General features: G+C 51.0%; 3 protein-coding genes across 8 annotated transcripts in view; 2 read left to right on the top strand and 1 right to left on the bottom strand.

Moving 5' to 3' along the window:
* Slc35d2 (solute carrier family 35 member D2) overlaps positions 1–27,792 on the top strand; it is a 141,627-nt gene that overhangs the window by 74,787 nt on the left and 39,048 nt on the right. The window lies entirely within an intron of this gene.
* Positions 1,551–20,136, bottom strand: LOC144369995 (uncharacterized). Its single transcript, XM_078030547.1, has 2 exons — positions 19,956–20,136; positions 1,551–4,363 (listed from the first exon to the last, which is right to left on the bottom strand). The coding sequence occupies exon 2, from the start codon at positions 3,496–3,498 to the stop codon at positions 2,308–2,310; it is 1,191 nt and encodes a 396-aa protein (XP_077886673.1). The 5' UTR covers positions 3,499–4,363; positions 19,956–20,136; the 3' UTR covers positions 1,551–2,307.
* LOC144370089 (uncharacterized) lies at positions 19,487–26,977 on the top strand. Its single transcript, XM_078030685.1, has 2 exons — positions 19,487–19,891; positions 26,560–26,977. Exons 1-2 carry the CDS (start codon positions 19,487–19,489, stop codon positions 26,617–26,619), a joined length of 465 nt encoding a protein of 154 aa, XP_077886811.1. The 3' UTR covers positions 26,620–26,977.

Genomic DNA, 27,792 nt, shown 5'->3' with positions numbered 1-27,792 from the left:
CAGTTTTCCTAACACAGCTGGGAGGCTCACATTCTGTGGAACGTGGGAGGAAGGGGGAGGTGAGGCTGAGTGGGGAGCCCTTCCTGAGCAGGGGACGGCAGGTGCATTAGGGAGAGTCCAGCGGCTGCAGCAGACACTTTGGCATGGCCTGTGCACAGTTTCCCTGCGGTGACCTGCCCACTAAATGACCTTTAATGTCGGTCAAGGAGATGTGACACTTACAACCAGTGAGGTTCATATTTACCACATTTAATTTAAGGATCCGCCATGAGCGTGTGTCACCCTTGGAGAGCCAGTGTGGCCACTGGGATTGGAGTGCTGGGCAGAGGGACAAACAGGACAGAGGAATGGCACAGGGCCAAGGTCTAAGCCATCTCATTGGGTGACACCCTCCGTTGGGTATTGTCTGCTGTCAGCCAGGACAGGGGAGTTGGGGAGAAGGAATAGAGGGGGGGGGTGCAGGAGGTGGGTGCAGGAGGGGGTCACGTCCCCAGGACCTGGGGTGGGACTTTCCAGCTGTGGCAGTTGGAAGGGCATCTCTAGGCCTCCCACTCAGGAGAGGGACTTAGGCGTCACCCAGAGAGACACGTGTCCAGGAATCTGGGGACACGTGGTGCTGTCCTATTAGAGGAGAATCCCACTGGACGACCTTACTGACAGCTGAAGGAGAAATCCTGGGGAAAGAGGCTTTGGGATTCACGGCACAGGAGCAAGCACCACATCACAGGGCAGCCTCTCCAAGGACTCACTGTTCTGTGAACCCCACAGCTACTGGAATTCTAGAGCTTCTAAAGGTAAAAAGGATGAAATAATAGAAAGTCTTTACCTGGGTGTGGTTTTATCTCCACCAAGGAAATACGTGTGTGTGTGTGTGTGTGTGTGTGTGTATGCTGTGAGTGTGCACATGTGTGTGTGTGTGTGTGTGCACAGGGATGGGGTAGAGTGGGTGCTGGGGGCTGGACCTACATCCATGACTGGAGAGTGCTGTAGCATTTACAGGAGAGACCAGAGAGAAATAATGGACCCCAAGGTTCAGGACAATCCTACCCTACAGGGGACAGCATACCCCAAGTGCCCAGAGTGTCACAGTTGATGCAATCAGAGGCCAAAGCCCTTCCTCTACGTCACTGACACCCAGTGCCCTGTCCACTCAGCTACAGGCTTGGTTTCTGAGTCTCCCCTAGAAGCTCTAGAACCGCCCCCCCACTCTGTCTCTCAGAGCTTGCCGTCCCCCAAGCCCCACCCCAAAGTGTGTCTGTGCATTTCCTGGTCTCTCTTCTGCTCCACCCTGGACACCACGCTCCAGGGGAAGAGGGACGGCTTGGGTACAGCTGGGTCCCCTGCCTCTCAACAGGAAGACCACAAGGCTCAAGTTCCAACACTGTGTGGAGACTTTGCATAGAAAGATCCGCCCAGGCCAAGTGTCCAAGGGACCTCAGCCTGGTTTCTGCCCTTGTTTATCACATCAGAAACACAATTTCATACTTTGTATATATTTTATATAGTAGAACAATATTAACTGTATTAAACAACACAGAATGTTTGACATTATCACTAGTGATGTGCCCATTAATATTTTGAAATATTTCAACCAGCTTTATTAATAAATAATTAACTGAATTCCTACTAAATCAACAACACACAGGCTATGTAAAGGTTCAGATATACACATAAATATGAATTAAAATACATTCTTTATATTTTAAATAATAGTTATATGAACTAATTCCTGCAGATGACATTGTGCTATACAAACTATCTACTTCTAACTTATCCTATTTGAACATATGTAACTAAAATTTCTCCTTTTTTGAATGCCACTCAAGATTGGTGGCTTTCCAACAATTTGGTTGTTTGGAAATTGCCTGGAGACACTGTGCATTGGCTCAGCTGCCCCTCAGAGACCAGGGAGGCTGCTCCTGGTCCCATGCACAGCACAGCACCAATCACCAGAAGGTCTGGCCCCACCCTCTACAGTGTCCAGTTGGAGAACCTCCAGGGAGAGTCTTGGAAAGGAAGAACAGGACAATCTCTAGGAGAACAAACCTTCACTATTCCTATTCCTACTCCATGAAACAGGAAGCAACACTTTACTAAGAAATGGGCACGTGGGGCAGAGGCCGCCTCCTTGGTCAGTCTCCTCCCAGGGAGAAGCGGGAGTGGGCGGCCAGGGGTGAGGGGTCAACAGTCTCCTCCAGTGGGGGCTCCTCAGGTGACACAGAGGAAGGTTGGGGAGTGGCAGACCTGTGAGTCCAAGCAGTGGCCAGTCTGCGGGTGGCCAAAGCCTCCCCGTGGGGTAGAGCGGAGTCAGTAGGAGAAGATGGTGACTGTAGGTGAGTATTTGAAGAACAGGCGGCCGTTGGGCCCTCTGGGGGCCGTCAGGGGCTCCATCTGCCTGGCTGGCCTTCGGGGCTCAGGGGGGCTCCTCTGCTGAGGCTGCTGAGCACGGCGGCCAGGCCCGAGGCCCCTGGACTGGGGGGCACCTGCGCCCGGGTCTCCAGCTGCAAGACAGTGTCCTTGGCCAGTGCAGTGCCTGCACCAGGGGACACAGCAGGCACCCACAGGCGAGGGGTGGCTGGGGGGCAGGCCCTGCCTGGGTCTCCTGGGCCCTGGGCCGTCGATTCCTGTCGCAGGGCCCAGCTGGGGCTTGAAGGGCCTGGTCACTCCGTAGCTGATCACAGGCAGGAAAGCAGATGGCCAGGGCTCCGGGGTCTTCGCGGGCTCTGGAACCTCAAGCTCGGGGCTCTCTGGCTTGGCGACTTCGGGCTTGTTGACCTGGAGTTTGCGGATGGGCAGCTTGGTGACCTGGGGCTTTGCGACCTGGGCTTCATGGACCTGGGGCCTCTCAAACTGCAGCTTGGTGTCCTGGGGCTTGGCGACCTGGGGCTTGGTGTCCTGGGGCTTGGTGTCCTGGGCCTTGGCGACCTGGGGCTTGTCCACCTGGGGCTTGGGGACCTCAGGCTCCGGCTTCTCAAACCAGAGAGGACCGTCCACCTTCTTTCTGCCTTTGGGGCTCTGGCTGAGGGCCTGGAGCACGGTGGCCTTGGCGCACGGGTCTGGCATGGGCGCCACGGGAGGGCACTGGTAGCGGGTCCCTGGGCGCTGGGGCGGGTCCATGAGGACTGTGACCAGGCTGCGGGTCCCAGGGCGCCTCTGGGCACCCGGAGGCCGGCGCTTGGTGTGGCCGGGGCCAGGAGCGCTCAGCCCCGCCTTCAGGAGCGGCCAGAGAGGGGGCTTGGGCGCCCCGGGCTGGGCAGCCGCGGGGTCCGCTGGCCTGGGGTCCCCAGTGTGCTCAGTGCGGGGCCCTGTGTGGGTCAGGGCTCGGGAGAGGACAAAGAAGCCCGGGAAGACGAGGGCAGGATGGAAGAGGTTTGGGTCCGGGGGGCAGCGCCGCGGCCTGGGGCGGGCACACCTGGATCCCTGCGCGCAGCAGGACCGTTGGGCGGCCCAGGGGCTGCGCAGGCACCTCTGCAGGCACCTGGCCAGGAAGCCGCCCATGAGAGCGGGGCTGCGGGGGCTGCTGCAGGAGGCGCGGCCGAGGGATCCGACGCCACTGGACACTGAGCGAGTGGCCGTTGGTTTCCAGGCCAGCAGAGCGCGCGGGGGCCCCCCGTGGCTGGAACCCCGCCGCCCGAGGACTCCAGGACGTCACAGCGCGTGCTGTCAAGGCCTGTGCATAGTTTCCCTGCGGTGACCTGCCCACTGAGTGACCCATTTCAAGGATCTGGTTAAAGGAGATGTGATACTGAACATGAATCGGGCTCGTATTTATTATATTTTAGTTTAAGGGTTTGGAGTGAGCGCGTGCTGCCCTTGGAGATCCAGTGTGGCCAGTGGGCTTGGAGTGCAGGGCAGAGGAAATGCCCAGGGCCCCGGTCTAACCCATCTCATTGTCACCACCACCCCGAGGGACAGAATCCTCCCAGTTTCACCCCAAATCTTTACTAAAATAACAACTTCAGGAGCCAAGATGCTCACAGGGCCAGTTATCTTTTGAAAGTCTTTAAAAATCTGTGCTACTGAGAATTCTCCTGCAGGTCATAAAGGTGGTCGTGAAAACTCGACGTTTCGTGTCTGTGTGAATTTTGTCTTGCTCTTTGCTTTTCAATCCCATACCAACTTCAGTCTTTCACTAGAGGGGTAAGAATTTATTTTTGTATACCTCAAGACGGAACCCCTGATTTATTACTGGTGGAAATTGAGAGCAGAATTCCGTCTCCTACACCACGGATCAAGTGTGCCAGGGCTAAAAGACGGACACTGTGCGTGCTCAAAGAAGTCTGAGGTGTGTCTCTGATGGTACGAGAATGTTTCTTCCACTTGGGCATGAAGTTTGCTTTCTTCTCTGTACTAGTCATAAATACTAAAAAAAAAAAAAAAAAAAAAAAAAAAATCAGATATTCATGCTATTTTTTCCACCATACAAATTGGAACTAATTATTTTTGGCAGGGTACTGGGGATTGAACTCAGGGGCATTCGACCACTGGGCCACATCCTCCGCTCTGTTTTGTATTTTATTTAGAGACAGGGCCTCAATGAGTTGCTTCGTGTCTCACTAAGTTGCGGAGGCTGGCTCTGAACTTGGGATCCTCCTGCCTCAGCCTCCCAAGCGGCTGGGATCGCCGGTGTGTGGCATTGGGTCAGCTGTCCTTTTTTGACATAAACATACACTGATGACCCCGTGACTCAAAGGAAGCACCCACACCCGACCCTGTGCTTGGGGTCTCCCTTTTCGTGGGACCACAAAGGGCTCAGAGATGGTCACTCATCTCCCGGCCCAAGATGGATATGTTTCGTGACGGGAGTCCATTCAGGCTCTAACGAAGAAATCTGCTTCTCATTCTCCCTGTGTCCCAACCGGGTCATACTTTGCAAAACTACAGAAACACGCTAATGAAAGACGAATCTGAGTTCTTTGGGGGAATTCAAAAGGAGCGAGAGGCGTGATTGAGAGCAGATTACGACGCAGCGGCTGTTGGCTCCAGCGGGGAGGGGTTCTGTTTCTTGAGGGTAACGCTGTATGGGAAGAGCAGGGGCTTCCGTGGCACAATTAAAATCCTCCGTGACAGCCTTCCCGTGCCTTCCTACACGCTGCTCCTGCTCAGAGAATTTCACAAGTGTCTTGAGGTCAAGGCGGAGTTGGTACTCTGTGCTCTGCAAGATTCAAGGCAGCCTAGCACTGGTCTGCATAAAATAATAAAAAAAGGGAGGTGTCTTTGCCTTTAATGCATCTGAGGACAATGAGTGATCTTCTAATTGCAGCCATACGTGGATCTGATAAAAACCAACCGTTCTACCACATGCATTCCTCCTGGGTGCTGTGTAAGAGTTTTAGGGGATGCCCAAAGGAGAATCTTGACCTGGAGAAACATGGGGAGAATGTGCAGGTCATTTAAAAATACAGCCATACGACAATCAGCAATGTGTGCATAGCTAAAGCTGCCTGTGGCCACATCCGAACGGAAAAGAGGCTCAGTGTGGCGGAGGGCCACTCCCAAGGGTGGGTGCACAAGAATCACGTTAAAATCGAATCTTGAATGGAAACCGCTTAAAAGGCACCGTCTTCAAATCCCGCATTATCGCTGTGGCAGTGCGTATCCCAAACATCTGGAACCTTTTATGACGAGTAAACAGAAAGCGAGGTGTGCGTGTGATGGGTGTGATGTGCACAGGTCTGCAGGTGAGCCTAGAACTTGAACTTGAGAGTTGCCGTGCAACATGGCAAGCCAACCTGCTGCGGAGCCCCCACACCCCCGGTGTGGAGGCTGGTGGGCAGAGGGAAGGCCTTGCCTTGGCTCCATGGATGGGCCCAGGAAGCAGACAACCAGCCAGAGTGGGTTCCCAGTGAGGCGCAAGGGCCTGAGCTGATGGAAACCAGAGATAGGCTGGGTGGAGGAATGGCAGCCTTGGAAAAACCCATGTGACCCATTGTAGGTCCGCCATGACCCTGCTGCTGCTCCTGCATGAGACCTCCACAGGGAAATTCTGAAGCCGTGAGGGTGATAACAACTGTGTGCTGTTGGCGTGAGTCACCTTGGAGAGGTTTGTGGCCCATTGCCTTGGGACCTGTGGCAGGGCAGCACGTCATGGCCGGGAGAGCTTGGAAGAAGCCAAGATACCAATAACCTAACTTCCTCCCCCTAGGCTCCACCTCTTAAAGGAACCACATCCCCCAATAGCACCATGGGCTGGGGGCCAGGCCTTTAACACACCCACTTCCCAGGCTGTCTCACTGATGCATGCAAATTATAGAACAAGACGGTTAAGGTTGGGAGATCCTTCTTTTCCTCCTAAGCCACTGCTGTCTGCCCCAGGGTTTTTTTTGTGTGTTGCAAATGAGGGGGGGTTTATGTTCACTCTGTGCTCACAGGCTGCCAGACTTCTCCTGCCATCTCACATGGTGATGTGTCACCTCCACCCCAGGCATGCATAATTTTTAATTCTTCCAGTTCGTTCATTTTTGTCATTAAATAAGCATTTATCAGGCAGCAGTTACATTCCAGGCACTGAGCTGAATGATAAGGACACAGAGATAGATTCAGTGCGCCTCTTCATATAATTAAAAGCTCGTGATAAATCACTTGGCTGTATAGGGCTGCGAGGTTACTGTACTTCAGATTATACGGCTTGTCGGCGCCAGGTGATTTACGCTGCAGATCTCACAGGATAATGAAGAGGACCTACAAAACGAGAGCCGTTCTTCCAAACCCGTGGAGATGAATCATTATTTGGCTTTCTGACGTGGTGGGGCAAGATCAGGACGTCCGCCGCCTTCATTTGCTTTCTTTGACCCAACTTCGGAGACAAGTGTTAAAAAATAGAAGAAATAGAATTGCGTTTTTCAAGAGCTACCGGAAACGCAAAAACTATTGCCATTGAAATCAGGAGAAATAATCAGGAAAGGCAATGAAAATATGTCACAAACCAGCAGGGACTGGTAAAGCAAGGTAAGGCAAAATAAAAACTCAGGAAACCACCCATAGAGGGAAGAGCCTAGTGGGAGGTGGAATACTATACACCCAGGTCTGTATACTTAGGGGGTGGCGAGGCCCTAAGTATCATAGCCTGGATGCTCTAAGTGCACAATTGCAGCCACTTAGAAACATCTGCTCATCCCAGGCTGGCTCCTAGGAGAGCCTCGGGGCGTGGCTTGCAGGATTAGCACCAGATACAGAGAGCCAGGTCCGTACCAGGAACACAGCAGATGGGCAAAGATATCTGTTCCCACAGAGATCTCCTTCTGGGGAGACAGCTCACTGTAAGTGTTCCAGATTATTTAAAATCATTATTTTCTTTCACAAAACAACCCTTTTCTTTCATGTTCTTTAGACTGTCAAAGGTGACGCGTTTTGATCTGCATTCCTCTGATTGTTAGAGATGTTGAACGTTTGTTCATATATTTGTTGATGGATTGTATTTCTTCTTCGGTGAAGTGTCTGTTAGGTTCCTTAGTTCGTGTATTGATTGGATTATTTGTGTTTTTTTTTTTTTGGTGTTGAGTTTTTTTGAGCTCTTGATATATCCTGGAGGTGAGTGTGCTATGCGAGGTGCAGGCGGTAAAGATTTTCTCCCACTCTGCAGGCTCTCTCTTCCTGTTATTGATTGTTTCCTTTGCTGAAAAGAAGCTTTTTAGTTTGAATCCGTTTCATTTATTGACTCCTGATTTTACTTCTTGCGCTTTAGGGGTCTTGTTAAGGAAGTCAGATCCTACTTCTGTAAGATTTCATCTCACTCTATCTATTTAGTGTGTCTCACCAATTTTTTTTTTTGCTTATATTCTTGATAATTATAAGAATGGCCATTATAATTATAATTTTAATGGCAATTATAACTTATAATTTTATAATTAGAATTAGAATTACAAAATTATAAATTTTAGTGAGGATATGGGGAGAAGGTCCGCTCATACATTGCCAGTGGGTCTGCAAATTGGTGCAACCGTTATGGAAGGCAGGATGGAGATTCCTCAGGAAACTGGGAATGGAATCACCATTTGCCCCAGCTCTCCTACTTCTCAGTTTATACCCAAAGGACTTAAAATCAGCATATTATAGTGACACAGCCACAACCATGTTTATAGCAGCTCAATACATCATAGCTAAACTATGGAACCAACCTAGGTGCCCTTCAACAGATAAAGAAAATGTGGTATATATACATGATGAAATATTACTCAGGCGTAAAAAAGGAATGAAATGATGGCATTTGTCGATAAGTGAATGGAGCTGTAGACTATGGTGCTAAGTGAAATAAGCCAATCCCCCTCAAAAACAAAGGGCAAATGTTTTCTCGGATATGCAGATGCTTATTCACAACGGGGAAGAATAGAGTTCCTTTGGCTTAGGCAGAGGGGAGTGAAGGGAGGGGAGGGGTAGGGGGTAGGAAGGGTAATAGAATGAACTGGGCATTATTGTCCTGTGTGCATATATGACCACAGGACCCCTGGGATCCTCCATCATGCACAACCAGAAGAAGGAGAAGTTATTCATGGATCATGTGTCAAAGTGCCTTCTACTCTGATTAATTCTGGAGAACTAATTAGAACAAATAATAATAATCCTAATAAAAGGTGATGAGTTCCCGGTGGGGACAGAGTCAAGCCAGGGAAAGAGGATCCAGAGTGTCAGGACCTGGGCTCAGTTTCCAGGTTGAAGTGTGGAGGTCCGGGTAGCCTTAAAGGAGGATGAGCGTGAGAGCAAGGGTCTGGTAAGCAGGCAGGTATTTGTTACGCATCCTCTTTCTCCCATGGTCCAGAATAACTAGCTCACTCCACCTACCAATGGGTAAGTCCCAAGAAGGTGCAGACTGGGGGTCGTCTCCCATTGTGGATGAATATTATGGGCTGCTTCTCCCCAACCCCTGGGGGCTGCGTCTGGTCACCCCTGCAGGTTATGATGTCAAGGAATTGCAGAACGTTCCTTGGAAGGGGTTTTGGAGAGCGATTGCTCGTCCTGAGGTTGTACACGAGATGCAATGTGGCAAATACTGGGTTATGAACTCCCAATTTTACCCCGTATACAGATTGCAGAATACTGTCCAAAAGCTGGGGTTCTGGCTCAGGGATAGAGCATTTGCCAAGCATGCACAAAGAGCACTCGCCTAGCATGCACAAAGAGCACTCGCCCAGCACGCACAAAGAGCACTCGCCCAGCACGCACAAAGAGCACTCACCTACCATGCACAAAGAGCACTCACCTACCATGCACAAAGAGCACTCACCTACCATGCACAAAGAGCACTCTCCTACCATGCACAAAGAGCACTCTCCTACTATGCACAAAGAGCACTCGCCCAGCATGCACAAAGAGCACTCGCCCAGCATGCACAAAGAGCACTCTCCTACCATGCACAAAGAGCACTCGCCCAGCATGCACAAAGAGCACTCGCCCAGCATGCACAAAGAGCACTCGCCCAGCATGCACAAAGAGCACTCGCCTACCATGCACAAAGAGCACTCGCCTAGCATGCACAAAGAGCACTCGCCCAGCATGCACAAAGAGCACTCGCCCAGCATGCACAAAGAGCACTCGCCCAGCATGCACAAAGAGCACTCGCCCAGCATGCACAAAGAGCACTCGCCTACCATGCACAAAGAGCACTCGCCTAGCATGCACAAAGAGCACTCGCCTACCATGCACAAAGAGCACTAGCCTAGCATGCACAAAGAGGAGTCACCGAGCATGCACAGAGTCCTGGGTTCAAGCTCCAGTACTACGAAAAAAAAAATACTGATACCTAAGACACCCAATCCAATTAAGCAAAATGCCTTGTGGCTCGGACATAGATATCCTGGTTTTCCAGTTGTATCATTCTCGTTTGCCTCCTTTGACTTGGACTCAATGAAGACAAAAGTCCTCCCCACCCCCTTACCAGGGGCGCTCCCTGAATTGGTTGTGAATTTTGACATAGAAGAGAAGCTGGCTACGTGTTCCAGGGTCGGGTTAGACAATTCAATCAAAGCAGCGGAAGATTCTCCAAGGCCAGATGGGGGTGGGACTTCCCACTCGCGGGTTTCTATCCTGGCCCTGTTTCAAACGTGCCCCCAGGTGCCCAAGCACAGATGCCACGTCTGGACCACGGATGGATCTAAGGCAGGCCATGTGACGGTGACAGTTTGCCCGACTGGTGACCCTCCTTTATGTCTCCCACTGTGTCCACCCTTGGTCCCCAGGTCAGCTGGGGAGTTGGGATGTTGTCCGTCTCATGAGGATCCTCTAGCAAATAGCTCTCCGAGTCTCCCCCTGAGCCGTTCCCTGTCTCCGGCTTTTTAGCTTCTAATTTCTTCGCCTGTGAGATATTGTTTGACCAGGGAGTCGAGACAGCTCTGCAAAGCAATTGCGTTCTCCGGATCAACACTTTCCGGTCACCTAAACATTACTTTTTTGTACCTTGTTGTCCCCAAGAATGATATTTGATCACTAAGTAATTATTCATCTCTGACTTAGCAACGGGAAAAAATGTCATTTTGACTAATGTTTTCGACAAATGATATATTTGATATTGCTGCACAACAGCTGGACTTTTTGTAACTGGTTAAATAAATATAGAATAAACATAGATACTCTGATAGAATAGAGATTCTGATAAACATAGAAGAAACAGAGAGTAGGGCACTGTTATTTTTACCTCATTTTTTGAATTTCAACAATATGGGCCGAGCGCAGTGACTCACACCTGTAATCCCAGAGGCTCAGGAGGCTGAGGCTGGAGGATCGTGAGTTCAAAGCCAGCCTCAGCAAAAGCAAGGCCTTGAACAACCCAGTGAGACCCTGTCCCTAAATAAAATACAAAATACGGCTGAGGATGGGGCTCAGTGGTCGGATGCCCCCGAGTTCAATCCTTGGTACCCCCTCCCCCACAAAAATATTTCAAGAACATGTAATTGTGTAGATTATAATTCACGATCTTTCATATTGTCTCTTTTCCTTGTCATTTCTAAATTGGAAAAGAAAATATACAACTTGTAATGAGTTTGAGGCAAATTGTGCCATAACTAGTCTTTTTTCTTTCTTTCTTTCTTTGCACTGGGAATCGAACCCAGGGATGATTCACCACGGAGCCAAATCCTCAGATTTATCATTTTTTAATTTTTGAGATAGGGCCTCGCTAAGTTGCTCAGGGTTTCGGTAAGTTGCTGAGGCTAGCCTCCAACTTGTGATCCTCCTGCCTCAGCCTCCCAAATTTCTGGTATTACAGGGGTGCACCACCATGCCCTGTCAGTATATTGTCTTTAAGTGGCTAAAGTAAGGCTTGAAAAGTAAGTAACAATAAATAAAAAATGTTACTGGTCCAAGACCAGCACGCACACAAAAACGTCAAGTGTCTGAGAACCTGGATCACGCACACATTTTGCAACAGTGAAACGTTCAGGTTCATACTGTTGGCTGTCCCTGCTCCAGGCAGTTCCAACTCCACACTTCAAAAAACAATATGCTGACAGTTCCTATAGAAAACGACTTAAAAAATAAAGGCAAATGCTCCCCGACCTGACGGACTCCATCTACGTTGATGTGTGCAGAGGGGCTTAGGCAGACTTCGAGTGAGCCTCATGCAACAGGCTACTCTATCCGCTTTCTAATGCAAGTTTTCTGCACAACCTCATGCAGACGCATTGCCCACCCAGGCCTCCTCATCGGTGCTTCTTGGTCAATCACCTCCCCCTGTACAAGGGGGTCACCGTGCCATATGCAATCCGTGGCAGGATTTTTTTATATTTATTCTCTTTAATCAGCTTTTTTTTTTTTACTGCTGTGACTCAAAGACCCGACCAGAGCAACTCTAGAGGAGGAAGAGTCGATTTGGGGGCTCACGGTTTCAGAGGTCTCAGTCCATGGACAGCAGGCTCCGTTCCTCGGGGCTCGAGGGGAGGCAGGACATCACGGCGGGAGAGGGTGGAGGTAGGAAGCAGGTCACGTGACGGTCAGCAAGCAGAGAGAGAGACTCCACTCTCCAGATACAAAATATAGAGACCCAACGCCATGCCCCAGTGCCCACCTCCTCCAGCCACACCCAGTTACCACTCAGCTAATCCCTAGAAAGGGATCAATTCACTTATTGGGTTAAGACCCTCATAACCCAATCAGTTCTCCCCTAAAACTTCTTCACTGTCTCACACATGAGCTCTTGGGGGACATCTCACATGCAAACCGTAACGTCTGCGAGTGTGTTATTCGGGTTTTTCATTAGGACATACGTCTCCCAGTGATTTCGAAAGCTGGAAGATACTTGGTTACGTGACTGCCTTAGTGTTCCCGTGTCAGTGGTCCTTCTGCCGGTCTCAGGGTCTTGCTAACGTGAGCTGTGCAGCTATGAATTCGTTTGTGGTTTCTACGTGAATCGAGCAATATGGCCACCTGGGCCGCCCAGGCGTGGAACTCAGAGATGATGGGCTAAGTGAATAGCTGCTGTCTTGAGGCGTACTCCGACTGTTCTGCAGAATCACATCATGCATCAACGCCCCTTTAGCAAACTTATAAGCCACCCTGTGGAGGATCACGTTCTCCAAGAAGGCTTTTAATTTCCAGCCCAAAGTGAGCTTGGTACATTTTAGGATACAGTCAAACGTGTAAAAGCGCATCAACTTACGCTGAAATAGCAGAAAGGCTCACCTTATCGGAGGTATTTTTTTTTTTCTGACCACCAGTCATCCCAACACTTTGTCGGCTGTGCATTGGGTGAGAATGTATTTCCCTCGTCGTAATTACTTGTCTCCTTTAAGATGTCTTTTTGGACGAAGGAAAGAAGAAATAAAAACTCCAATTTTGGACAAAATATACTGTCTTGCATGATGGGTTCCTGACCATTCTTGCACAAAACCTTAGCACTAGCCGAGCGAGGTGGCGCACTCCTGTCATCCCAGTGTGGCTCCGGGAGGCTGAGGCAGGAGGATCGCAAGTTCAAAGCCAGCCTCTACCAAAGTGAGGCTGCAAGCAACTCAGGGAGACCCTGTCTCTAAAGAAAATGCAAAATAGGGCTGCATCTTCATTTTCATATGGTCCAATACATCCAAAGCCCAAACACCCCCCCCCCCCCCTCTCTCTTTTCTCTCTGGATTTCTCAAAGTCACTGCATTCTGCATTTTACTGGGGAGATGGTATTTCTCTGGTACGGCCATCATCCTTGAAATAACCTCTCATTTGCTTCCTTGTGTCAGATAACGGTTTGAGAATCTCCTTCCTCATTTCTCCAGGGTTTTTCTGACTCAACCCTGTCATTTAAGGCTTTGTGTATGAGGCTCTTTGGTCGGGTGGTGGGGGGGAGGGACCTACAGGGTCCAGTTTGTGGGACTCTAAGGGCAGGTGCTGGGGCTCACAGGCCTGCCCTGTACCGCCCCCTGCTGGCGGGTACAGCCCGGGTTGTGGGCATGACACCAGCCAAATTGCATTCTGGGTGCGGGGTGGTGCACGGCCTGCTGTCACTGGTTTGCAGACCTTGGAAACGTCTGCTAACTGTCCCACTGTTGGTAAACGCCTGTGCCCTTCTTCCAAACCCTCTGAGTAAAAGTTATAGGTGAAACACTATTAGGAAACCAAAAAGCAAGACAGTAACTAACAAAGGCAACGAGGTTGCAGACTGGAGAGGGAGTGAATGTGTGTGAGTCCCAGACCCAGGCGAAGAGTTTGCTGGACAACTATCAGAAGTGGCTTTGAGACAGGTACAGTGTGAACTCCAGATGGAGACAGAGACGGGAACAGGGAGATGCATTAAAATGCAATGGTCACAATGATAACAAACCCAAAGAGAGGCTCTCAACCCCTGAGCCCCGTCCCCAGCCCTATTTTGCCTTTTATTTAGAGACAGGGTCTCACTGAGTTGCTTGCGGCCTCACTTTGGTAGAGGCTGGCTTGGAACTCGCGATCCTCCCGCCTCAGCCTCCCCGAGCCACACTGGGATGACAGGAGTGCGCCACCTCGCTCGGCTAGTGCTAAGGTTTGGTGCAAGAATGGTCGGGAACCCTTCATGCAAGAGGGTATATTTGTTGAAAGCCAAGATGATAGATAAGTCACGTGCAAAGAGGAGAGGAGGACATCTCAAGACCTCAGAGAAGCCAAAGTTTATGGGCGGCTCACGTTTTCAGAGGTCTGTGAACGTTGTGTTGATCTGGCACCGTTGGGCCTTCCTTGTGGACCGTTGGTGCTCTCAACTCAGACCTTTAGGCAGACCGTCTCAAAGTAATCCTGGGGGTGTGCCTCGATGGCGCTCTCTGTTTCACAAAGGGAAGGTACTGAAACCCAGAGACGACAAGGAATTGGCGGAGACGGCTCAGCCTGGCTTGGGTGTGTGTCTGCCTGTATGATTGCTCTCAGCTGAACGTTTCCCCAGCACAGTCCTCTCATATATAAAGATCATTACGGTATAAATATCAAGATGCTGAAAGTAAATCCCTTGTGGATGAAGACCATCTGATCTCTTGTTCATTGTCCAGAACGGGAGCTACTAATTGTGTGAAGGAAGGGGAAAAAGATCACTCTTGAACCCACAGCCATCCCTCCGCTTAAAGTCTTTTTTGAGCGGGAAAGTTGTTACAATGTTACCAAATACCTTCTTCAGATGAGGCAAGATTCAGAGAGACTTTAGGAAAAATAGTCCCTTGAGGGATCTCTGCCGAAAGACCAGGGGCATCCCTTTTGGTATCTTCGATACCTGACTGTCACACGTTGCTAAGAAAAAAAAAAAAAAGAACATTGTGACATGGGTGGTCTCTGAAACTCAGGGTCCAAGTTTCGTGGAAATAAGAGATGGATATTCCCACAAAACAAGGAGAAGCCGAACAGAAGGGAAGGAAACACGATTTTTGACTCCTGAGTCCTTGTGACACCCAATATCCAGCCACAGAGCAGAATAGTCTCCAGCTGGTTCCAATCAGCCACCATAGAAAATGCTGGGTGTAAACCAAAATGTGTGTGTGTGTGTGGTGTGTTTGATGATTTGCATCCTAAGGGAGCTTTGCAGCCCCTGTGGATTTGGAAGAGGAAGCTATTAACTCATGCCTCGGTGATTTCATTCACAGATCCTGCTCACGTGGTCCTGGAGTAGCACGGGGCCTCTCTGAAGTTCTCCAGTGAGTGCATTTCCTCAGTTTCTGGATCATTATGTTCCCTAACAAGGTCAAGATTGTCGGCTACTTTTTTTTTTTTTTTTTTTAACCCTGCTTCACCTGGCAAACTTTATTCCTGCGTTCTCCTATTTTGCAAAGCCCTAAGAAGCTTGCAAAGCTCGAGCTGTTCTGGACTGAAGCTCTCAGACAGATATTCACCGACTGTTTGCCGCTGCTCACTGAATTGCATGGTACAGTTTGCAAAGTGGGTTGGAACTAGGGGAACAAAAAAAAAAAATTGCTGGGAGGAAGTGCTACTTTTCCCAACTTTGATCAGGGTGACTTACCTACGTGAGAAAGCGCCCCTAATTTTAAATGCACCCTGGAAGTCATTAAGTTGTTATTAAGTGAAGACAGGGCATGATTGTCCTGGTCAGAGTGGACCGGTTCCTTTGCGTTGCATTTCACCTGTCCGGCCAGCGTGTGGCGCTGTCTCCTATTAAAAGCCGCTCTTGACCTTGCAAACCTTCTCTCCAAATCTCCTGGTATTTGTGCAGCTCAGTGTAAATTTCAAGGGGCTTGAAGACATCAGAGCCGAAAAACCCACTTAAGACTTTGAACAGAACACGGTTTCAATCATTCTCGAGAGCACCCGTCGCTTTCTTTCCATATTCAAGAACGAAACTGCACAATAAAGACATGCTCCATGGAGTTCTGTTAGAGGACAAAGCTAAGAAATTCGCAGAATTTGGGGCACGAACTTCACTGAAAACTGTATCCTGCTTTTCACTTGAAAACAAGCTACTCAGAAGTGAGAAGTGCATTTTTTTTTTTTTAGTTCGTCATATCATTTAAGATTTTGTTCCAATTCCGTAAGTTTCTTAAAATTCATTTACGCCTCTCCAAATGTTTGCTTGGGGGTACGCCAGGAATATTTTGGTCTGGTCAAGAACAGAAAATATGCAAGTTATTTTTCATATTCTAAACGGCTCCCCGTGCATTTGACTATTAAATAGCATTTCATTTGTGACGATTGGCATGCTTTTCCTGCTCTGTCTACAGCTCATACACAAGGTCAGACATAGCAGCTCTGACAGCCTTATGGTTGCTTCTGCAAGTTGCAATCATTGGAATTTGAGTAAAAATTTAGAATTTGAGTGAAATTAGTTGATTTCCTCGTCATTGATTTTACAGGCATCTGATATCCTTGGAAGCTACCTGATTTCAGAAACACAACCGCCCTTCCTTGGTCCAGCCTAGGCTGAGCAAAGCACTAAAAATACCAGATGTCACCACATGTGTTAAAAGTGACAAATTCCCCCCCCCCCCCCCGTGAGGCGCTGGGAGGGGAAACAGCCCTCCTGCATGGAACTCTGAAACATGGGACCGTGCATTCCAATAAAGTTGCATGTTTTAGTAATCATTTTAGTCACACCTGCAGCCAGGTGTCCACCGGGAGTCCCAAGTTTGCCTAGAATATGCTTCTGGTCTCACTGCAGAACAAGCTCCAAGATAAATTTAACACCAACTGACAGTTGAGCAGGTGGATAAGGTCAGGAGAGAAATTCTTGAACAGTAGTCAGAGTTTGAAACCACAGGATTTGACAATCCTTGGTATCTTTTTTTTTTTTTTTCAAGAAAAGTTTAAAACATCTTTAAAATATTCTCTAAAGTGCAAAAAGAACCATGCATTTCTGACCATTTGTAAAAAATCTTAATAGACATCCAGGTAATTAATAAAAAAAATGAGACCCTTTCACTGGGCTGTGATTACACTTTTATAATCTTGTTAAAGGGAAAACTATGTTTTGTGATAAGATTATCCCCACAGAGAGCATCCAGCCTTGCAAGGTGATAAAAGAAAGCAGATGATTGACAGCGAGTGCGTGTTCCTTCGTGAGAACTAGAGTATATATTCAGTGATCCTATGTAAAAAGCTAATCACCGTTTGCCAAATGATTCAGCGGTCCTTTGGGAACCAGTTGGGTTCAGTACCCTAGAAGCACATCCCACTCTTTCCTGAAATCATATGGTAAAAGATGCAAATCTGACATTTCCTCTGCAGTTTTTCACTGTACCCTGGACTTCCCACGTCACAGTTTCATCTCTCTCCTAGGAGCTCTCTTCTACATCACCCAAGCTCTTGGATCTAAGACCTTAGCCCGTGGACCTCTTAGATCACCCAAGATCCAAGGTGTCCTTGAATCCCCCAATCGAAAGCTGAGCCCAAGTAAGGGAGCTGCATCTGAAGAAGGAGCAAAGACCCAGGCTGTACTACCAAATTCCAAGCAAACTTGAGGAGCTTCATTCTTGCCCTTTGCAATTTTGCATTTGCTGACTTGAACTGCAGTTGCCCAGAGAAGACCCATGATGATGCATCATCGGTAGAGACAATGAGAGGGGAAAATAAACCTCACTTCTGTGTTCCCCCTACTCCTGTCACTGATCCCTTAGGACAATCTGCTTGCAACTCATAAATGCTGTCCGACTCAAGTCTCTGTTTTTCTCCAGTTAAAAATGGCTTCTGACTGGGCATGGTGGTGCACGCCTCTCATCCCAGAGGCTTGGGAGGCTGAGGCAGGAGGATCGCAAGTTCAAAGCCAGCCTCCGCCAAAGTGAGGCCCTAAGCAAGTCAGTGAGACTACAACAACTAGATTTTAACTGCTTCCTCATTTTACTAGGATGCTTTGCTTTGAAAAGGAATTTCAAACTGCCATGAAAATAAATAATTTCAGAAAGGCCTGCAGCACACAGAAGATGTCGGTGATAGTTCTAAAGGAAAAGAGCAACAGAACCAAGTAGTATTTCAACCTACGCCTTATAAGGTGGCCCTATATGTTGGAGCTGGCGTTTTCTGTTCAAAGGACTACGTGTTCTCCTTGTGGCTTATTAGGAAATGCATTCATTCATAGAAATGAGTCTGGTGTGGAACCCACAGAAGGTAACCTACACCTTGCTCTTAAAACTAGACAGTGATTCCTTCGAACATCTAGAAGCTGTTTTTAAAAGCTCCGTGGGTTGTCCTTGTGATCGCGCTTTCTGGGATACAAATCTCATGATTTGACATGCAAAAATCATAAATCAGAATTACCATAAGAAAATGGGGGTGCACCAAATAGGCTTGCCGTCACCATGACCAGGTATTTGCTTCACTTTTAAACACAAACGCTAGGGAAGGATTCCCCTGTGGTTTTTGGAGAGCTTTTCGTAATTTGAGCTCATGGCTAAATTTTTCGGTTTCCGGCCCCAAGTATATAACATTGCTGAGGCCAAAACCTACAGGTGGGACAGTTTCTGTAACTTGTGAGGCCGCTTATAAAACGAAAGTTCCCAGAAACTTGTTAAAAATCATAGGTTCACAGCAGCGAGAACAAAACGTTCCACCAAGTGCACATTCTTCTAGGAGTGAGATTTGGCACAGTTGCACACGTTGCACACCCACAAAGACACCGTTGGTTAACTGTAGAGTGGAAATGGGCAGCGCACAGGCCAGTGCTGGGGATTGGGGGGTGATCCCCTGTAAAGTCTGTGCGCAAAGGGGAATCAGGCTTTCTGATGTTATCTTTGAGCACCTCCCCGTCTGGTCTGAGCTGTGTGGTGCTGGTAACGCCCGGTTCCACAAGTGCCCTTCTGTGTGGGAATGTGGGGATGTCAGAGCCCAGGAATGTCAATCAGTCACTCCACATTCCGACAGGAGTGTGTGTGTGTGTGTGTGTGTGTGTGTGTGTGTGTGTGTGTGTGTGTGTCACAGTCTTCTACCTGCCAGGAGGAGGCTGTCCAATCCTGGTGGAGCTCAGAGAAGGTTCAAGCTTTCTTACAGGTTGTGGGTGATCAGTGCCTGTGTCCACTGGCTTTGGCCAGGTCCTGGCCGGGGACAGAGAGAGAGAAGTCCTGAGGCCAAAGAGCCCCAGAAGGGGTCACCCACGATGGGGGCAGCAGCTTCAAAGCCTAGGAAGCTCTGGGCCAACCCATGAGGAAGGGAGTTGGGGAATTCTGCTTTGCCTAACTCGCTCACAGGGAGTGTGACACACACCCCCTGCCCCCGGGTGGGCTCCCTCCTCTGAGGGGTACTGACCTCTGCTGGGCCAAGGGCGAAGTCTCCACCCCGGGTGGGAGATAGCAATTTAGGGGCCATCTGTCACCCCTCCTGGGCACTTCTGAGGCCCCCAGGCGACCCGTCCCTGCTCCCAAAGGGAGACCCTCCCCTTCCACGCCCTGGCCAGCTCCCATCTGCCTCTGTTTGTCCTGCTGCTGGGGAGACAGGGGGTCAGGACGGTGTCCCTGCGGACTGTGGCGGTCCCTGCAGGGGGGACCCACCACGCGGAGACCCCGCGGCACCGGGGAGCGCTCCGCGTGGCCCTGCCGGGGGCGCCCGGTTCAGGGGGGACCCCCAGACCTGCGCACGGCCCCGGGCCCGGCCCCCCTGTCACTCACTGCGCTCGCAGCCAATGGCGCGGCGGCCTGTCACCCTCACCCCGCCCCCCGCGGGGGACGGCAGGGCGGTCGCGGAGGGCGGTCGCGGAGGGCGGGCGGGCGCGGGGCTGGAGTTGGAGGCTTCAACTTTCCCGGCGGCTGGCGGCGGCCGCGAGGTCCCCGGCGCCGAGCTGGGAGCCACGGCCAGCGCCCGGCGCCCGCGACCCGCAGCCATGGAGCCCGGGGCGCCCGGCGCCGCCCTGACCCTCTGCCTCTGGCTGGCGGCCTGCGGGGGCGGCCTGGCGCCGAGCCCCGGAGCCGCGGCCGCGCGGCGGCTGGACGAGTCGCTGTCCGCGGGGAGCGTCCAGGGCGCCCGCTGCGCCGCCCGCTGCCTCAGCCTCCAGATCACGCGCATCTCCGCCTTGGTCCAGCACTTCCAGGTACCGGGGGCCCCTCGCCCTCCCGGGGTCCTCCCCGCGGTGCGCGCGGCGGCTGGGGACGCACCGGGGCGCGCGACCCCCAGGGTGGGCGGCGCGCAAAGTTGTCGCGCAGCTCCGGAGCGGGTCCGTGCACCCGGGAGCTGGGACCGGCCTCTCCAAGTGGAAACCCGCTGCGTCTTTCCTCCACGGTCTCCCTGCCACTGGGGAGCGCGGGGCCATTTCCTTGGTGTGCGTGTGCGCGTGCGTGCGTGTGTGTGTGTGCGTGTGTGTGTGTGTGTGAGCGAGGAGTTCTGTGGGTTCCGAGTGTGGGTGTGTGGATCTGCTGGTTTCCCAGGGCTTGCACGCGCGCGCCCACTCGGGCGGGGTGGCGAGTCCGGCAAACTCCGGGTGGCTTCGGGGTCCCGGGAGCTGCCCGCCCAGAACGAGTCCCGGGGCCGCGCCCGGCTGCCGCAGGTGCCCGCGGGCGGACACTGGGGTCGGCGCTGAACTCCGGGCGTTAAAGCCCCGCGAGCGCAGAGCTCGCCGCCTTCCCTTCCTGCGCCCAGGGTGGGCATCCGGGCCAGGCCGTGTGCCCCGGGGTGAGAGTACGAGGTGTACCGTGGCTGCGCCTTTGGGACCTCCAGAGGTTCTAGGTCTTGCTGAGGACTAGTTTCAGAGAATGGGGAACTTAGCAGGGCCGCGTTTGGATGCTCCGGGACGAATCCCGGGGTCAGAGTATCCACCAGCGCATGGAGATTCTTCCACCTGGAGGGTGGAGGAGTGTGTGTGTGTGTGTGTGTGTGTGTGTGTGTGTGTGTAGACACTGTCGGCGCCGCCGGTGGCTGTTGAGGGGACCCTGCACCGTGCCTAGGACCCCGCAGGACCTGCGCAGCATTCCCGGTGCCGGTGGGCGCGCGCGAGCGAGCGGCTCCGGGACTCGCCTCTCCCTGCCGAGCTGAGCTCTGGAACCATCCTCTCACACGCCCTGCTTCTTGTCTCTCCCTCTCCTTCTCGCCTCTCCCTTTAGCTGCCCACCTGTTCCAGGCTCCCAACTTCCAGCCCCAGGGACAAAGGCGGAGGGCAGTCACTGACTGCAGGTTCCCAACTGGGGGCAGGGATTGGAAGCCGAGCGCTCTGCTCTTGCAGTGTGCGCCCCTCCTGCAGGGTTGGAGGGGTGACTCCAAAGAGAGGGGGTTTGGGCAGCCGATGGTGGGGTGTGAGGGTGATCTTCCGTAGACCTGGCATGTCCTTCCTGACAGTTCTGCCCAAGAGCAGGTCACGGAGAGCTCAAAGTTGGCACCTGCAGGGGCCCAATCCACCTGTGCAGTTCGTGGAGTGTGCACTTCTGTTTGTTCTAAGTCAGAGAAGCAATGTCCAGAGACTTGGAGACGCTCCTCCTGGGTCCCCAGGTGGGTGGGGAGGAAACCCTAGCACCCAGCGCACCCCGAAGCCGGTGACATTACAGGGATCTCCTGGAGGGCACCTGCTCCCCAGGCACCTGGTTCCAAACCACCCGGGGCCAACCCTGAAAGTCACTCTCCTGAGAAGATGCCAAGCTATTGTTTCAACAAGAAGGCAACGTGGAACAAAAAAGGAGCAGCGCATTCCCAGGGAAGAAGAGAATCTGTTTTTTTTCCCCCACCTCCTTCTTTTTTACTGAATTGTCAGTCAACGTAATTTATTTGTTTTACAGTTGCAGCGGCTACAGAAGCGGTTTCCATGAAGCCAAGTCCCGTGAAAAGGGTTTTCTTGTGGTCTCTTGGCTTGATTTCTCTTCCCAAGAAAAACTGCTGACAGAGTACCCGTTGCCAGACAATCCCAATTACATTTTAATTAGCTGGGGGTAAAATAAGCTGCAAATTACTCAGTTAGGACTTAATAACGGCTGGGGATTTTTGTAATTAATTGCAAAGCCATTGGTGGAGGCTTTAACCCTACCCTAGGAATACCTAGCGGATTTGTTTAGATGGCAGGCAGTCAGTCTTTGCAAGATTTGGAAAGGGGCCCCCTCCCCCACCACCCCTACCTTTAAAACCAAAACCCCCAGGAAGGACAGTGGACGGGTCATTCTGGGTCCATGCACAACCCTGCATGGGGTATTTATTAATGGGTAAAAAGGGTGGTCTTAGAAGGTCCCATTCCTGTGACTCATCACCTCCCAGGAGTGAGCCCCGTGCAGAAAGCCCTTTCATGAGCAGGTACTTGCTCCCATGATTTGCGGGGTGGTGCAAAGCTTCCTTTTTTTAAAAGATGGAAAAAGACTTGCTTTGAACCTGGATGACAGCCAGGTGTGGGGAGTCCCCCGTGTGAGCGCTACCTGCACGCATCAGGGTAGAGAATTTTGATAGACAGTGGCTGGCAGCCAAGAGACATTTACAAGTTAAAGGATGGGTGGGAAGTGCCCTGTGCATCTTTGTATTGTGCAGTAGTGATTCCACAGGCCAATGTCAGGGCCTGTCACCTGTGTGCCGAATCACCAGAGGTGCAGAGTTTGCATGTCCAGACTCACCCCTGGGGGGAGACTTGCGATGGCCAGAAGGACAAGCAAGTTGGAAAGGTTGGGAGGAGGAAGCAGAGCCTCCTGCAAAGGCTTCTGGGTATGCAGGAGGGTTGCACAGGAACTTGGGCACACACTTGTGTGCAAAGATATGGTGCTGGCGGGGACTCCTCTCTGCCAGCTGCATTGTCCTCTAGCCTGGCAGGAAATGGCCACTTCCCCTTCCTATGACCAAATGCCCTTGCCCTCAGCCGACGGGCCACCCCAAGTGTGTTGCCCAAGCTACCTATTGGATTTGCGAGCTGCCTGGGTCAGGGTTGGGTGGGCAAGCACCTTGTCCCTGCTGAGTTTTGCTACCAACCTGAACTGGGGAGAGACCGTACCGTACCGTGGGACAGTGTGCAGCATGCGCACCCAGCCCTGGCCCTCCCTGCACCTGCACCATACCCGGTCCCCGCAGCAGGCACAGCTGGAGCCGTCACAGGAGAAAGGAGACCGGCGGGGCCCGGGGATACCAGGGGATGTTGGAATTCACAGGGAGGACTTGCCCTGGACAGGTGAGGGGACAGGAGAATATGACAGGTGATGGGAGGCTTCAAGCCACCAGTGCGTACATCACACACTCACAAGCAACGCGTGCACTCAAAGAAAAAAATTATTAAGAGTTTCCATAGGACAACATCCGAGCAGGGGGGGTACTGGGGATTGAACCCAGGGGTGCTTTACCACTGAGTACAGGCCTTGCCAAGTTGCCGAGGACAGCCTTGAACTTGCAGTCCTCCTGCCTCAGCCTCCCAAGTGGCTGGGGTCTCAGGGGTGCGCCACCCCCATGCCTGGTGTAAACCATCATGTTTTGAATCCATGTTTGTCCTTGGACTGACTTAAAAGTCCACCTTGTTTTGACGGTAATGGAACATCTTTAAAAAATAGTAGAAAATATGCTGATTGACTTGTTCATTTCTTTGGTGGCACATCGATCGTACGGTTTTATATATTGGATTAAATGTGACATAATACATGCAGCCTGTGCGCACTTGGGGCCCGAATCACAAAGTTAATGTTGTCACTGGGCCCAGGACTACACACCTGTCATCCCAGTGACTCGGGAGGCTGAGGTAGAAGGATCATAAGGGTGAGACCAGGAGAACTTGTTTCAAAATCAAAAATTAAAAAAGGGCTGGGGGTATAGCAGTGGTAAAGCATCCCTGGGTTTAATTCCCAGTACCGAAACAAACAGATTTTTTAAAAAAGTTAATGTTGTAATGAAAGTATTTCCACTTTTAAAAGCGACTCAGCGATAGAGCATGTGCCTAGCCCACGTGAAGCCCTGTGTCTGAAACCCAGCGCTCAAACCGAAACCAAACAAAAAACAAGCGAGCAAACCAACAAACAAAACCCCCCTGTTTTCCCAGAGCCATGGTACATGCCTATCATTGCAGCAACTCAGGAGGCTGAGGCAGGAGGATGACAAGTTGGAGGCCAGCCTCTGCAACTTAGTGAGACCCTGAAATCAATCCCTAGTACCAAAAGTAGGGGGGGGGCCTACCTTAGTGACAAATCTGAAGGTTTCTCTCCTTATTCAAAGCAATCCCCCAGATTTCATGATGAGCCTTTGTGGTATGGTTGAGGGAGTGAGTGTGAAACTGTAGGGTTTGGGAGACATGTCCCAGACTTCATAGCAGCACGACGAGGTCCCCCATTTCTGTTCGTAGCTAATGGCTGTTCCCTTTAGGAGACTCACCTTTGGTGGGTGGGCACCATCTTGCCAGCAAGCAGAAGCAGTCTGCCCCCTATAGGAGGCCACACCACCGCCATCATTACGGGAGTACAAGGGGAGCCCCCACTGCAATCAAGTCTGCAGTAGAATCTGTGCTCCAAGGCACTGCATGGGAGCTGGCTCTTGCTGGTCTCCAGTGGAGTTTCCCCTGAATAGATCCCCGGCCAGAGAAGCCCTATTCCAAACCCTGCTTCTAGGAAGCTAGACCTAAGACACCCACTGCGCCGGTCAGTTTTCAGTTACTAGAACACATTACCTGAGAGAGTAACTTGTAAAGAGCAAAGATTCACTTTGGCTTAGTTTCCGAGGTTCTGGTCCATCATCCATCGGCCTGTGGTAAGTCTATGAAGACCAAGTCTTTAGCACCTGGGTCTTTAACAGACAGAGAATTTAGCATCCCTCCCTGCAGACTGGTCGCCGCCTGCCTGGTCCAACTCGACACTTCTGTGCTTTCCAAAATCGATCATATAGAAATGATCATAAAGAGGTTGACATAAAGAGGTTGACATTCGGGACCTTTAGTGTTGTTTGAATCGGTTCCTATCTCCAAGAGCTTTCAGCAAAAAGATTCCAAATCTGGGGCCCACTACATATGAACGTCACTGTCCAGAACTGAGCGACGTGTACAAAGTCCACACCATCCACGAGAGATTTCAGAGAGTGTGATTGGCGGGTAGGTTAGAGTGGGCGAGGACATCCTTAGCCACAGAACTCTCCAGAAGGTCTCGGGAAACAGATGCAAGGTTGATGGAGTGGTTCAGCATGAGCCGACTTTGGTTTTACCAACAAGCTTCCTTCTACGCCTGCTTCCTTGATTCTGGAAAGATTTCACACGTAGTTTCAAAGAGATGAGGGGAGGCCCTTCCCCCCCCCCCCCCCATCATAGAGAGGGTTGGGAAAAAGCACTTCTCCCCGGTAGCCCATCAGGACGGATTGCACAGAAGGGAACAGGAAGGCCGTGTTGGCGGCCGGCCCATTTTCTGTGTTGCTCTTTCGTAAAACACCAGACCCATCGATTGAATCCTGTCCAGGCATCCCATGAATTTCAAAGTGAGACGGTCCGCCAGGCACTGCATGAGGGCTAAGATTTGTTGGTATGTGGATAATGTCAATCTCAGGAGGCTGAGGCAGGAGGATCGCACGTTCAAGGCCAGCCTTGGCAACGTAGCGAGGCCCTAAGCAGCTTTAGCAAGACCCTGTGGCAGAATAACAAATAAAAAGGGCTGGGGATGTGGTTCGGTGGTGCTTGAGCCGACAGCGTCGTGGTTTCGTGGTAAATATCCACTTGACCTTCGTGACAGCTCGGAGGCACCCCGTGTGCGTTGTTTTCTTTTACAGAGAAGAAAACGGAAGGTCTGCACGTGAGAACATCAAAGCGTCCCAGCCCGAGTCATGTGCCCAGGGTCAGAGTTGCCAGGCAAAGTCCTGCTTCCTTTCTCTGTTTTTCTTGGAGCTCCTGGGCTGCATGACCATGAGGTGGCTCTGGATGGTTACAAGTTTGCTTTTAGGATAGAAAGAGTCTTAAAAAATATCAGCCCATGCACACCGTCCCTGTGCACATACCCACCAAATCCTTCCAAGGAACGAGACCCTGGCAAACACGGCACCCTTGCGGGTCTCCAAGGTCACAAGCACCCAGCACGCTGGTTGTGCATCCTGCCCCCAAGGCCATCACCTTCAACGGCAGAGGGACAGCCGATAGCGCTACCCGTCGTCTCTTAAATTGGCGTACTCATTGACCAAAGATCATGCAAATTCGCATTTCTCAGACAAAGAGTATTTTTTGCCCCTTTGTAGATTTGCTTCCTATAGATCCACCCCAGATTTTCACTTGTCTGACCAATTAGCAGCGGTTCACCGAGCTCCTAGCAGAAACGCACCACCAAACCGGACCCTTGGCATCCTAGAGAAGGGTCAGGTCGTGCGGGAACACCTGGGGTCTGGGTCTCTCGACGTTCCTTGGCTCTCGGCTGCGATTGCTGCTGTGCTGGGACGTTGTGGGAGCGTTTGTAAGTGGCAGCAGTGCCTTGTGTGTATGGGACAACGATCTGCAGGAGCCCCAAGAGTCTCTCCTGTTTGTTCTCGCTCCTTCTGTTTGGCTTTGGGCAGCGGCGTCTTGACACCAAGGCAGTCTTTGCACGTTTCCTGGAAGATACGGGAAAAACGGGGGAAGGAGAAATTCGGAACAAAGGGGAATCCAAAGCAACCAAGTTTGCGGGAAAACCAAAAGTAAAGATGGGAGTCTTTGGGGAGGGAGTCCATCCCCTAAAACCTTTCAAAACCTGTCTTCAGGGGGAATCCGAGAGGAAACCTCCCTATCCAAAGGATGGACAAAAGGAAATAGAAGAAGAAGAAGAAGAAGAAAAAAATACCGAAAGCACTTCATTTGCCTTCTACTCTTTTTGTTCAAAATAGGAACTTTTGTCATTTCTGGTGATTTCCAGAGAAGTGACCATTCCCGACGTCCAGAAGTGAAAACGTAACATGGAGAGGTCCCTTCATGAGCCGAGAAGCATTGATTTTGCAAAGTCCTCCATCAGCTTCCAAAGAATGTCGTGAATCCCGCCAGCGCCAGGACAAGACGGATGATGGGGAGTCATCTAACCTAGGGAGTTTGGAGATTTTTCTCCCCTTTTGTGTGTGTGTGTGTGTGTGTGTGTGTCTCTTCCAAGTCACACTTTTTCCCAGGGGACCCCTCCAGCCACATGGCAGGCAGGGTCACCGGTTCTCCGCCGACAGCCTGCTGTATGCATGCTCTAAATAAAGGCAAAGTTACAAACTGGCATAAACTGGCCGCTTTCTTATCTTTATTTTATGTTTGGCTGAAAGCACCATCACCAAACATTTGCTCTTCTCTTCTCTCCGGACATGACCCACATCTGGGAAGATGCACCCCCCCACCCCCCCTCCCCCGCCTCCCCGCCGCCCCCAGCACCGGAGCAGAATCGGAACAACATAGAGAACATTTTTTTGCTGTTGTTGTTTCCAAACTTTTGTATCCAATGTTATGAGCTAACATCCTCGCAGCTGCAAAGAAATTAAAAAAAAAAAAAGAAACATCTAGGCAGCACATATCCACCGCTGGACCATCACCATAGAAAAGCAAATATTTAGGAGCGACACACGAGGACAGACCTCCAACTGCATTTTAATCTCTCGCGATGTGCCCCAGGAGACGTGGATTGGAGTTGTCTGTCGAACCTGTTTCCAACAAGAATAGGTTCACAAACTCTGTTTGTTACTCTGAATTTCTGGAAAATTAAAAAAAAAAAAAAAAGATTTCTGCTTTGAACCCCTCTGGGAAGTTACAGGTCGAGTTCCATTTCTGCAGATTCTCCACCCTGATCATCCCACACTGTGAGGTGCAGTCTCCGACCTGGGCAACGCAGACCGTGCGTGAGCAGCGTGCCTGGCATCCTGAGGCTGTGTGGGCATCGAGTGAGCACCACCGAGTGTCCCTGTGCAAGCGTGAATGACGCATGTCAATCACTCTGTGGCTTCCTGGTGCAGTCGGGTGACCTGGTGAATAAGAGCCACGGGGGGGCTGCTGCCGGCATGACACAGCACATTGCTTTCTGGCAAATTCTTTTCAAATGACTGGAGGGAGTAGACTCTAAAATAGTGCTCAAGTGTAGACATGTCAACGCA

Source organism: Ictidomys tridecemlineatus, chromosome 13 (genome assembly GCF_052094955.1).
Source record: "Ictidomys tridecemlineatus isolate mIctTri1 chromosome 13, mIctTri1.hap1, whole genome shotgun sequence".
Taxonomy (NCBI): Eukaryota; Metazoa; Chordata; class Mammalia; order Rodentia; family Sciuridae; genus Ictidomys; species Ictidomys tridecemlineatus.
The sequence above is the reverse complement of the archived record's forward strand: the minus strand, read 5'-3'. Positions and strand labels throughout refer to the sequence as shown.